General features: G+C 38.2%; 1 protein-coding gene and 1 pseudogene across 1 annotated transcript; one reads left to right on the plus strand and one right to left on the minus strand.

Moving 5' to 3' along the window:
- Window positions 1–83: 83 nt before the first annotated feature.
- On the minus strand, window positions 84–2,572 carry LOC127658830 (zinc finger protein 142-like; annotated as a pseudogene).
- Window positions 2,573–3,685: 1,113 nt separating this feature from the next.
- LOC127658545 (mitochondrial chaperone BCS1-like) lies at window positions 3,686–12,864 on the plus strand. The gene is made up of 8 exons (XM_052147892.1): window positions 3,686–3,840; window positions 4,000–4,375; window positions 6,430–6,569; window positions 7,414–7,608; window positions 9,016–9,079; window positions 9,544–9,716; window positions 10,017–10,134; window positions 11,384–12,864. The coding sequence occupies exons 2-8, from the start codon at window positions 4,056–4,058 to the stop codon at window positions 11,634–11,636; spliced, it is 1,263 nt and encodes a 420-aa protein (XP_052003852.1). The 5' UTR covers window positions 3,686–3,840; window positions 4,000–4,055; the 3' UTR covers window positions 11,637–12,864.
- The last annotated feature ends 8 nt before the right edge of the window (window positions 12,865–12,872 follow it).

A 12,872-nucleotide genomic window follows, 5' to 3' on the forward strand; every position in this document is an offset into this window, starting at 1 on the left:
TTCTCAAAGAAAACTGTTGAATCTACATACATACATACATACATAAAGACAGACAAAGTACAAGGCTACATATCTGCTGCTTTTTACATATCTTCTAAAGCAGTTTATCCGTTCTCTTGACTCTCGTCTTTTTCTCAAGTCCAGGCCATCTGTGTTACTAAGCTAGAGGACTCTTGGTACTTACCCACACCATTTTGCATGGGCAAGTCAGGGTGGTGCCTTTGAAGGTGTTTCACAACCTGAAATTTCTGTTTGGCCTTGCACAGTGGAGGCAGTGAAATGGCAGCTGATTAGTGTGGGACAGGTAATGATGGCGAAGACCTGCAGGCCAGTGAAATCCCCTTTGGCATACTGAGAACACGTAAGGCCGCTCCTCGCTGTGCTTTCTCTGATGAGTCTTGAGCAGGAAGCGTGTCTTGAAAGCATTGCCACACATCCCGCTGATTAAGGAACGCACGTCTTTGTGGCATGTCTCCCGGTGGATGGGCTTGGTGTTGGCACGGTTGTTGCGGTACTCGCATGAATACAGTTTGGCCCCTGTTGGAGCACAGGGGATAAACACATCAGTGCAGGAAGGTTACTGTCAGAGTAATGAACATTCACTGTTATTCTACAGAGTATGATCCATACCTGTATGTTTTGTCATGTGATATTTCATCTGCTTGACACATTTGCATTTATAGCCACACTCTGGGCAGAGATTTTTGCGTTCAGCAATGAGAATCCTCAAATGATACTAAAATAAGAGAAGCTGTTTTAAATTGGGAACATCAACATGTTTTGTATGTATAAAACAAAATCAAAACAATATTAATTTCTGCTGAAGTTATCTAAACACACCAATCTTCCATCACTATGTTTGAATTACAATTGTGCCTACTGGTGGTTCATACCTTCAGTCTTGAGGGATCAGCACAGGCATAGCTGCCCTTTTCACAGCAGTAAGGTTTCTCTCCTGTATGTATTTGAATGTGCCAGCCGATCTTCTGCTTATTCCGATTGGAAAACTCACATTCAGTGCACTTAAAGTGTCAGGTTCCTCCACGTGATTGCTCATGCTGGTCAAACATCACTTGGTGGGTGCAAGAGAAACCAAAGACATCACACTTCAGAGTTTTATCTGAGGCTGGCCCATCTTCATGCTCATTTAACGTGCTGGACCAGAATACGCTTTTTATAGGTGCTGAAGGAGCAAATCAAACACTGGTGGGAGATCTTGATTTGTTTTTCTGGACCATCTTGAGTTTCAGAGTAGCACCACTCCTGATTTCAGAGTGTTCACATTGCAGATGAGCTTTGAGAGCAGCTTGACAGTTGCAGGTGAAGCTGCCGTGACCGCAGGACAGGCTGTTGGCATCTGAAAGTACTTGGTTGCAGTGTTGCTTGAGGGCACTATAAGTGCTAAAACGTTTCACTACATTGGCAGCAATGGTGGTTTAGCTCACAAGTGTGGCAGCTCAAGTTGTGGTGGCTGATGTCATTGAGATTATATGCCCTGTAATCACAAAGACAAAAAAAGTGAGTTGCCTGTTTGTTATGGATGCATTGATGATAGTAGTGTGGATGTGGTGCCAAAAGTTTGGCCACAGAGCTCACAGCTGAGTAAATGTTAGCAGAATTTTCATTTTTGGGTGAATTTATACACTTATTTGGAAAAAACTAAATATTGTATCTCACCCATATGCATTAGCATTTGTCTTTTTAAGACTCTTTTGTGAGTGGTCACAAAGCTGCACTGCAGACAGTAGTGTGTTTTCTTATTGGCATGAAAGTGGCCGACATTTGAGGGGTTGAGGGTGGTGAAAGGACAGAAGCTACAGTTCAGCTCTTGTTTGCCTGGATGCCCTATGTCTTTTGTGTTGCTGGAAACGGCTCTTATTTGAGCAGGAGAAGGCACAGTGTGGGCAATGATAAGCCTGATGCGTGCTGAAATGTTTCTCCATCTCTTCTCGACTCCCAAAGAAGATGCTGCTGGCATGAAGACGGCACTCAATGGCCTGAATTTGATGCTCATCTAACATCTGCTTTTGAAGCTTCTTCTTTTCTGTATACTGATATGAGCAGCCCTTATGGAAGCAGGGCAATAGCTGCCCATCTTGTGTCTTATTGTGTGACTTCATATGGATCTTTAAAGCCTGACTCTGACTGAATGTCTTTTGACATGTAAACAGCTCAGCATTGTGGACAAGCATGGTGGCGAGGTGTTGTCGAAAAGAGTTGCGTTCCATAGCTCCGTTCTCACACAGATGACATTGATTGAGTTTCTGTCCAGTTACTCTCAGCATGTGGATGTGTACTGTAGCTTACTCTTGCTGGTAGTGTTTGCATGTGGGGCACTGCAAACTGTGGTCAGGAAAATGAAGGCGCATGTGCTCCACCAGATGGGAGTGAGTTTTAAAGCAGCATCTACATTCTGAGCAGATATGCCTGCGGACATTGTGTTCGGTGCATTCTGCAACGTATTCCACTTAATGGAAACAGACAGAATAAATCAGATTACATTAGGGATTACAATTATTCAAATCATAACACTACTCTTCAAATCAAAGGGTATTCACATACACACATCCATGGTTTGTATCTACCTTTTGCTGTACACCTTTTTTTGGCTAATGGTGGTTGATTTTTTCCCCTTTTTTACTGATGCTTTCAATCTTTTGGCTACTTTTTTCTTACTTCTAGGTAACATTTGCATATCTAACCACTTCTGAGACAAAGCTTTAATAGGAAGCAAACAATCCAGTTTTTATAATCTGCAAACTGACAAAGCTGTAAGAAAAATGAATTCAGAAAATAAAATGTACTGTTAGCAGGTCATTATCGCAAAATATACATTGAATTAAAGTACCAATTAACTTCCGAAACTGCAAAATCTGTACATTATTCCAAACTTTTGGCTGCCAGTGTAGATTCTTAAAATTCCAAGATTGATCTTTTACTTTAAAGTTTACTTCAGCTTTGGTTAAAAATATAGCAAATTAACTGCATCATTTGGTCTCTTTTTTTTTATTATTTTTTTTTATCAATGTTTTCGTAATGTACCAAATGAGATTTTTTTTCCATATCAGCAAAATAAACATTATAACTGAAATGAATTCGAATAGATTCACAAAATATGAATCTAATTAAATCGGGATTAAATTGATGTTGTTTTTACTCTGATACACAAAAAACAATGCGAGGTTCCAGGAGAAAATTCATGTTAGATCATAATTTCTTTTTTTCTAGTATGACCTTTGATCTTAGGGCAAAAATCGTATTCTTGATAATAATTGTTTTATTGTTTTCCTGTAAAAATATCTTAAAATCCTTAAAACAAGATCAATTTTGATTAATCTTGTTATAGAAACAACACTGCATAAGATATTTAGGTTTTTAAGATAATACATTTTTAACATTTGCATTTTGTCTTACTGTACTGGCAGAGTTATTATAGTCAAAACAAGTGAAAAAAGTCTACCAGTGCTAAAGAAGTAATCCAATGTATTTATAATAGGCTACGTTATAGACCTTGTGTAATCTAACGGAATACGTTACAAATTACATTTTACAGCATGTTATCTGTAGTGGAATACATTTTAAAAGTAACCCTCCCAACCCTGTGCACGACTGCGTCATTTCAATCACAGCGGAACTATTAAAGTGAAACACATTTCAGACGGGAACATTTCCCGGAACACCGGAAGCAACACAGAGGTCGCCATGTGATTTGTCCAATGAGAGCGAGAGAGCGCTCTTCGGTGCTGTCTAAGCAGAACTAATCCTTTTCTTTTTAGTTTCTTTTAAATTAACAGAGTCAAAGATGTATGAAAAGTACCGTGTAATGATCTTTGCACAACCGTAAGTATAGTTACTTTTGAATTGATTTCATAAAGAATAAATGTGGAGTAACTGACCAGTGATTGTTTGCGCATACATATGGTGTATTTCATGTCTCAAGGTTCTTCTTACAGTATTATAGTACCACATTAAAATGTTTTCCTCCCATTTGCTGTAAAGGAGGGGACAGCAAAATTCTCTCTGATTGCTTAGGAGAACCTGAAAAGACCTTCATCATGACCCTGTCAGATTTCATTGGCGCCTTGAAAGACAACCCTTACTTTGGGGCAGGCTTTGGGCTTGTTGGCATTGGCACAGCAATTGCAGTTGCCCGAAAGGGGGCACAGGTTGGCATGATCTTCTTCAGAAGAAATTACATGATCACACTGGAGGTCCCTAGCAGAGATAAAAGTTACCACTGGCTTTTAAACTGGATTACTAAACACGCCAAACACACACAGCATCTGAGTGTTCAGACCTCCTATATGCAGCATGAAAGTGGGCGAGTCCATACACAGTTCGACTTCCATCCCAGTCCGGGCAACCACATAATTTGGTAAGAAGACATGTTATGTAGAGAGAGCATCAGTTTCACAATGTTATCAAGTAAAGTGGGGTCAAAAAGTCTGAGACTACATTGAAAATCTGAGGTTCATAATCTAATTTAAACCTGGAAATTAGATTTCTGCAAACTTTATAATAAAGAATTGTTATTGCATGAAATGAAGAAGAGATATTTAAGATTTTGGTCTATTCCTATGTCAAATGCAAGCAAATTTGTGATATTGACCATGTTTACATCTTTTGCTAAATATTTCCTTGCTTCCATTGAAGAACATAAAATGCTTTGGTACATTCTCATATCATGCTTTGAGAACATGTATAATAAAATTTTGCACACAATTGTGGAGTCAATGCCAGCTCGAATGCTTGCTGTCATAGAAGGAATAGTTCACCCAAAAATGAAATTTCTCTCATTTACTCAACCTCATGCCATCCCAGATTCTTCTGCACAGCACAAACAAAGATTTTTAGTCTTAGCTCTGTAGTTGAATGCAATGTAAAAGAATGAAACTTTCAAAAGTTTCAAAAAGCCATTAAAGGGAGCATAAAAGTAATCTATAAGACTTCATTGGTTTAATCCATGTATTATGAAGCGATCTAAGCAGTTTTGGGCGAGAAGAGACCAAAATAGAACTCCTTTTTCTCTATAAACCTTGACATCAGGAGTCTCTTTGCCAATCATGATTTCTCTTCCTAGCACCATGTAGCGTTCTGTGCATGCATCAAGCACTAAGTGTAATTGAGTTTGAAATCTTTTTAGCCTAGAGACTGCAGTGGCAAAATGTACAGAACATACATTTTTTTTAGCACTTTTTCTGACACTACATTCAAAGCACTTTACACAGTGAACAGGGACTCTCCTCAACTACCACCAGTGTGCACATCCACCTAGATGATTCACCAGCTATTGGTGGAGTGGAGTGATGGGGCTAATTAATGGCTGGGGATTATTTTGAATCCATGATTGATTGAGAAGGGCCAATGGGAATTTGGCCAGGACAAGAAGACCTCTTTTCAAGAAGTTTCCTGGGATTTATTGACTACAGAGAGTCAGGACCTCAGTTTAACATCTCATCCAAAGGACAGCACCTTTTGTACAGTACAGTACAGTACAGTGTTCCCATCATTATACTGGGGCATTAGGATCTATACAGTCCACAGGGTGAGCACCCCCTGCTGGACTCCCTAATACCTATTCCAGCAGCAACCTTAGTTTTCCCAGGAGGTCTCCCATCCAGGTACTGACCAGGCTCAGCACTGCTTAGTTTCAATAGGCAACCAGTCTTGAGCTACAGGGTGATATGGCTGCTGGTACAGTGAAAAAGGAGTTGCGATTTTGGTCTGTTTTCACCAAAACCGATTGGATTACTTCAGAAGACCTGGATTAAACCACTGGAATAGTACAGAATACCGTCATGCTGCCTGTGTGTGCTTTTTAGAGCTTCACATTTTTGGTCACCATTCACTAGCAGTCTATGGACCTACAGAGTTGAAATAGTCTTCTAAAAATCTTTGTTTTTGTTTTGCAGAAGAAAGAAAGTCATGCACATCTGGGATGGCATGAGGGTGAGTAAATGATGAGAGAGTTTTAATTTTTGGGTGAACTATTCTTTTAAACAAAGTAAAAGAGGTGCATACCAAATACTGAAAATTATTTTAATTTTGCAGTTCATTCAAATTGTTATGTTGGTAATGAAAATGGTGATAGAAACAAATGTGTATTTAATTAGAAAAATGCTAAATAGAAGCATATACAATGTGTTATCTCTGTGATCTCAATGTATGTTACAGTATTTATAGCTGTTGTATATGGTATTGATTCAAAATGTAATAATTTACCTTCATGTTACCTTCTGGCTGTGGTCCTAATCCGCAATCTCCATTTATTATATTATAAATTATTGAGTTAAACTTTAGGTGTGTGTATAGTAATGTTGCTTTCAACAGTTTACATTTAATGTGCTGCTGATTTGAGCTTCCCATTATCAGGGATCAATAAAGTACATCCACTTATCTGTATCTCTAATTGAGGCTGTGTGTTTTCAGGTATGGAAGGAAGTGGATCAGAGTGGAGAGAACAAGAGAGAAGCAGATGGTGGACCTGAACACTGGAACTCCATGGGAGTCTGTCACCTTCACTGCTCTGGGTAGAGACAGGCAGATATTCTTCAACATACTCCAAGAAGGTATGAGGAAGTAAATGGACTGGTGCCAAACATAGCTAGGTTTCTGGGTGATTCTTCAACTACGGGCACTTGAAGGCATTTGAAAAGCAGCAAAAATAAATGATGAGGGCATGATGCAAAAGTTTCCATTTTAATGTGTCCTGCATACAACATAAAGAAAAAAGGATGGAATCTTTATTATTAGTTTTAAAGTAATAGTTCACCCAAAAATGAAAATTCTCTCAACATTTTCTCCCCCATATACCATCCCAGATGTGTGTGACTTTAAATCTTCTGCAGAACACAAAGGTCCATTCAATGCAAAGTTCCAAAAAACCCATAAAGGCAGCATAAACGTAACCTAAACAAATCCAGTGGTTAAATCCATGTCTTTAGAAGCGATATAATAAGTGTGGGTGACAAACAGATCAATATTTATGTCCTTTTACTATAAATTCTCCTCCCTGCCCAGTAGGAGGCAATATGCATGAAGAAAGCGAATTGCCAAAAAGAAAGTTAAAGTGATGATTTATAGAGAGAAAAAAAGGACTTGAATATCGATCTGTTTCTCACCCACGCTCTTTGTTTCTCTATCATATCGCTGATGAAGATATGGATAATTTGTGTTCTGCTGAAGAAAGTCATACACTTCTGGGGTGGTGTGAGGGTGAATAAATGATGAGAGAATTTGTCATTTTTGGGTGAACATTCATTTAATTGAAAAACATCGAAACATTGTATTCATTTAAAATAAAATTTTCGATAAATTAATTTAAAATGCAATCTATACTGCTATAGATTGCAGTATAAACATTGTGTAAAAATTTGTTGCAGCCAGTAAAGGAGTTATTCTTTGTTTGTGCAGCTCGTGAACTTGCTTTAAAACAGGAAGAGGGTCGGACTGTGATGTACACTGCCCTTGGAGCAGAGTGGAGGCCTTTTGGGTTTCCTAGGCGACGACGGCCCCTGTCATCAGTAGTTCTGGAGAATGGAGTGGCAGAGAGGATTGTTGATGATGTGAAGGAGTTTATCGGCAATCCCAAGTGGTACACTGACAGAGGTGAATTATTACAGGATAACTTAACAGTCAAAAGATAATCTCCAGTTTAGATTTTCTAACAGAAATCCTTTTTATTATTATGTTTCAAACACATATGACTTACTTGCTTCCATGGAACATAAAAGGAAGATTTTTGGTAGAATGTTTACCTGGACTATCAGTGAGTTCATTGTAAGTCATAGGCTTGTTTTATGGATTTTTGACTTTTTAAAAGGTAGGCAGCAAGGGGTAAAGGCAAATGCAGTACTATTGGATACATTATATGCTTGTAACGGATCAACTTAAAAATTTGTATTTTCTGCAATTTTTATTCTCCATACAATAACAGCCAAAATTCTCATGCCAACTGTGTTATAAAATACTGTATGCTGATGATTCAGTTCTCCTCTACCTGCTTTCAAACTCAGAGCAGAACGATAGCCCTGCATTACAAGTTTATCACCTGGTGTGACAGAGTGAAGCTGGAACTGAATGTGTGAAAGGCAAAGTACATGCTGGTTGACTTTAGAAAAAAGGCTCCCGAGCTACAACCAGTGAATATTCACAGTGTATGGGTGGAGGAGTATAAGTATCTTGGGAAAATTTTTGATAATAAGTTAAAATTTTAGCAGAATACTGAGTCTCTTTAACAAGGCACATCATAGAACATTATGTTCTAAGGCAATTAACTTCATTTAGTGCTCAAAGGTCTATCTCTATCCCACCACTACGAGGACTTAAATAAAAGTAAAATAAAAGCCATAGTTAAGACCTCTTAAAAAATGACTGGTGTGCCTCTGTGTAGTCTAACTCAATTCTATGAGCAGCAAGTGATAAGGAAGGCTTGCGGTATTATGAGAACATTCATGCATTCATTCACCAAAGTCATGCCACGGTCCAAATCACTGAGATCACATTTTTCTCCATTCTGATGGTTGATGTGAACATTAACTGAAGCATCTGACCAGTATCTGCATGATGTTATGCACTGCTGCCACACGACTGGCTGATTAGATAATTGTTGGTGCCAGACAGGCTGGTTTGAGTATTTCTGTTACTGCTGATCTCCTGGGATTTTCACACATAACAGTCTAGAAGTTACTCAGAATGGTGCCAAAAGCATCCAGAGAGTGACCGTTCTGCAGACAGAATCACATTGTTCATGAGTGAGGTCAACAGAGAATCGCCAAACTGGTTAGAACTGACAAAGTCTATGGTTACTCCGTTCTGTACAATTGTGGTGAGAAGAATATCATCTCAGAATTATATTCTGAGATGCAGGTTGGTGCTGTTTTGGCGGCACGAGGGGGACCTACACAATATTAGGCATGTGGTTTTAATGTTGTGGCTGATCAGTGTGTGTATATATATATATATATTTGAAATAATTACTAATTAAGTTTTATTGTTTCATATATTTTTTATCAGGAATTCCATATAGGAGGGGTTATCTGCTGTATGGACCCCCAGGCTGTGGGAAGAGCAGCTTTATGTAAGCACAGTTACTTTGTTTACAGTTCAATGTATTACAGATACAGTGATATGAATGTATAGTTCAGTCATATAGAGTCATATACAGTAGTTTCAAAGTCAGGGTTACCAGGGTAATGGAAAACCTGGAAATATCAAGTAATTTCCAGGCCTGGAAGAGTATTTCATATAGTATACTATATTAAAATACATATATTTCTATTTACACTCTGCACTAAAATAATTTAGTGGCTTGAAAAATTCACCCTGTGAGCCAAATTAAAAAATTTGGATATTATTTGATAGAATTGTCTTAATCGATGAATTGCTTGACACACCAATGGCAATCCAATACAGCAATATCTAAAAATATCTTTATCAAGTAATCACAAATGACTAGTAAAGTATTGGAATTACTGGTACAGTATGGTTGCAATAAAGTGATGAGCTAAACACTAAACACAATGAGTTGCTTACTTTTCACAGAACTGCGCTGGCAGGCGAGCTGGGCTACAGCATCTGTCTGATGAGTCTCAGTGACCGCAGTCTGTCTGATGATCGTCTCAACCACCTGCTGAGCGTCGCTCCACAGCAAAGCATCATCCTGCTGGAGGACGTGGATGCAGCCTTTGTCAGCCGTGAGCTGATGCCCACAGAGAGTATGTTCCTGCTACAGATAAATAACACACACAGTTGTGTTTTTGAAACTCTTTCACTATGTAAACTCATTATACGTGAATTAATTCATGAATTGTTGAAGCCGAATGTCTCATAGATGGACGAATCTCATGAAACCTGTAAAGACCAAATTGTGGTCATATTTCACCTCTAAATTAAAAGATAATGAAGCCTATTTTTACGACCATTAAGATTTATTTGCATTTCGTCATTGATATGCATCTAGAAGAAGTGCTCTCATCATATACAACAATGCTCTAACTTAACGTGTTTTCTCACAGATATGCTGGCCTATCAGGGCATGGGAAGACTGACCTTCAGTGGTCTTCTGAATGCACTGGATGGAGTGGCATCTTCAGAGGCCCGAATTGTTTTTATGACTACTAATTACATTGAAAGGTACAGCTCAGTTACATTTGTTCCAAATTTCAAATTTCGTCTGCTCATTCACCTCTTTAACCACAATGGGAACAACAAAAAATATCAAGATTAATAGCATTAAAGTGTATTTCACGGCAGTCGGTGTTCTTACGGTCAAGAAAAAAAACCTGTGATATGTCGCCCAATTGGCTTATATTTGGCCATTTTGAGATATTTAAAATCGTCCGATAACTGCTTGGCTGTCTGAAGCTCCCCCTTGCTTCAGAGCTAACTCTTCCAATAGTCTTGGTAATCCTTAAATGCATTTTTTTGTGTTTTGCCAAACATTATGCCATACCTCGGGCCTTAAGCAACCTGGCACATATCACAAATGGATCTACAAAATACCCAGATATTGTTAGATGTAAAAAAAATAATATAACAAAATAAGACAGTTAGAGAATAATAGAGTATATTCTGTTATATTTTAATGTTTTGTTTTTCATATATCAAAGAGATGATGTAACAAATATAGCAAAGTATTCATTACTTGAAGTAATCCTAAGTGAGACACAACTGTCTATCAAACACATATTGAGCTACACATAACACATAAGCTACACAAAAGCTACACATATTGAAAATAAGTTAAAAGCTACACCGAAGATACACAGATGTATTTTCTCAAGCACCTTTTGAGTCAAAATTAGCACACAACATATACTGTATAATTTCAGCCCAAATGACTGTAGCCAAATCCTACTGTTCAAGTGTTACACTTGCTAGAGTTTACATCCACATTGCTGCTTCATCAAATAGCAATGTCAAAAATAAATCAATCACTGAAACAACAGCGCCACCTTGAGTAAAAAATAGCTTGCATGATATGTACGTGTACATGCTAATTAAATCTAAAATATATATTGAAAATCAATGTGTTATACAGCAGTAGTCATTTCTATTGTCTTGTAAAAAACAAGAGAAAGGTTGAGAAATACACAAGCCGTCAAACAAAGACGAGCTGCTTGAATTTTTGCGCCAGGAGAGGTATAAAGTCACCCAACAGCGATGTGAAAGACTGGTAGAGAGCATTGCAAGATGCAAGAAAGCTGTGATTTGAAAATCAGGGTTATTCCACCAAATATTGTTTTCTGAACACTTCCTAAGTTAAAACATTAGTATTGTGTTGTTTTAAAAATAATAACAACAAAATAAATCTCCTTCTGAATAACTCTGTATCGTTTTCTCCTTTTGTTTTTTTACCTTTTTTCTCCTCTTTGTGCTGAAGACTGGACCCCGCTCTTGTCAGGCCTGGTCGTGTTGATCTGAAGCAGTACGTGGGCCACTGCTCTCATTGGCAGCTGTATCAAATGTTCCAGAGGTTTTATCCTCAGGAGACCGTGGCTGAAGCCGAGCTATTCGCCGAGCGAGCACTGGCAGCACACCCAGAGCTCAGCGCCGCTCAGGTTCAAGGGCACTTCATGATCTTCAAAACAGACCCGGTTGGCTCTATCAAACATATCGATAAGATTAAGGATTGAAGACCTGCAGAAAGAACACTTTTTCTTTTTTTTTTTATATGATGCAAACAGAACCACAAAAGATTGAAAAACAGCTGAGGTGATTGAATCATTCTTTGATGTTTACACATTCTGGATAGACTTCTTATACATTTGAGAAATAAAATCCAGCCCGTGGAAAACTTTTCTCAGAACCAACTGTACTTTTTACACTTGAGCTATATTTAAATGCTATCTATAAATGCCACTGGTTGCATATTTTGTTGTCTTATGCAATAATATTCACTTAATTGTGTTGCTTAAGTTTCTAAATATGTTTCTTTCTGTACATGAAACCTTTTTTTATTTATTATTATATTTAGTTTTTGAGAGTATTAAAAACTTTCAGATTTCTCTTAGGGATGACGGCCATAGAAAACACAGGTATGTGCCGTTCAAGTGTTATTATTTGTTCAGCATGCTCCATTTGAACTGGAAGAGTGGTGCATGTAATACATGGTGTGCTGCAAGATTTAGCCAAAAGTGACAGCGTTTGTCTTAGAAGTTGAAAGCATGCAGGAAATTCTGCCACTCCTGTTAACACAAATCATTACCGTACCTATGGGCATCATAACAGTGTGTTCCTTTAATAAAACATCCACACACAAGATTAAATTGCTCCACGTCCCTCTCCCTCCCATATGAAACAGGATCGGGTTCTCACATTATTCTGCCTGCCTCCATGTTGGCTGTTCGTCTTGCAGTGAGCTCTGCAGAATGAGTTGTAGTTGATTTCCTACGGCCCACTGCAGCAGCTGTGGACCTCAGGAGAGGGACAGTGGGTAATTCTGCTGCTACTGCAGCAACTGCTGTCACTGTCCAGGACAGTGACTGTCAAGACTGGCTGACCTTCCAGAGATCTCAAACTTTAGGATGTTGTGTAGACTGATCTTTAAAGGTTACATGAATCGCATGAATGAGCTACAGGTATAGAGGGCAAATGCTATGAGATACCACATCTAAAAGAGTTCTGTGTTGTTTAATTATTAGGTGTTGTACAATTTTTTTCCACTTGCTTTTTGAAACATGTAATTACAGGACTCACATTTAAAATGCTTTGTTTACCCATCAGTGGACTCAAGACAGTCACTATCTTATTTATTAAGGGCATAGAAAGTATTAAGTAACTGTCTTCTATAATTTACCACTTTTAAATACGTATACTTGCTGTGATCTTCATCTGACATTTATTTATCAGGGTTCCCATGGAAATGGTCT

Source organism: Xyrauchen texanus, chromosome 18 (genome assembly GCF_025860055.1).
Source record: "Xyrauchen texanus isolate HMW12.3.18 chromosome 18, RBS_HiC_50CHRs, whole genome shotgun sequence".
NCBI classification, from domain to species: domain Eukaryota; kingdom Metazoa; phylum Chordata; class Actinopteri; order Cypriniformes; family Catostomidae; genus Xyrauchen; species Xyrauchen texanus.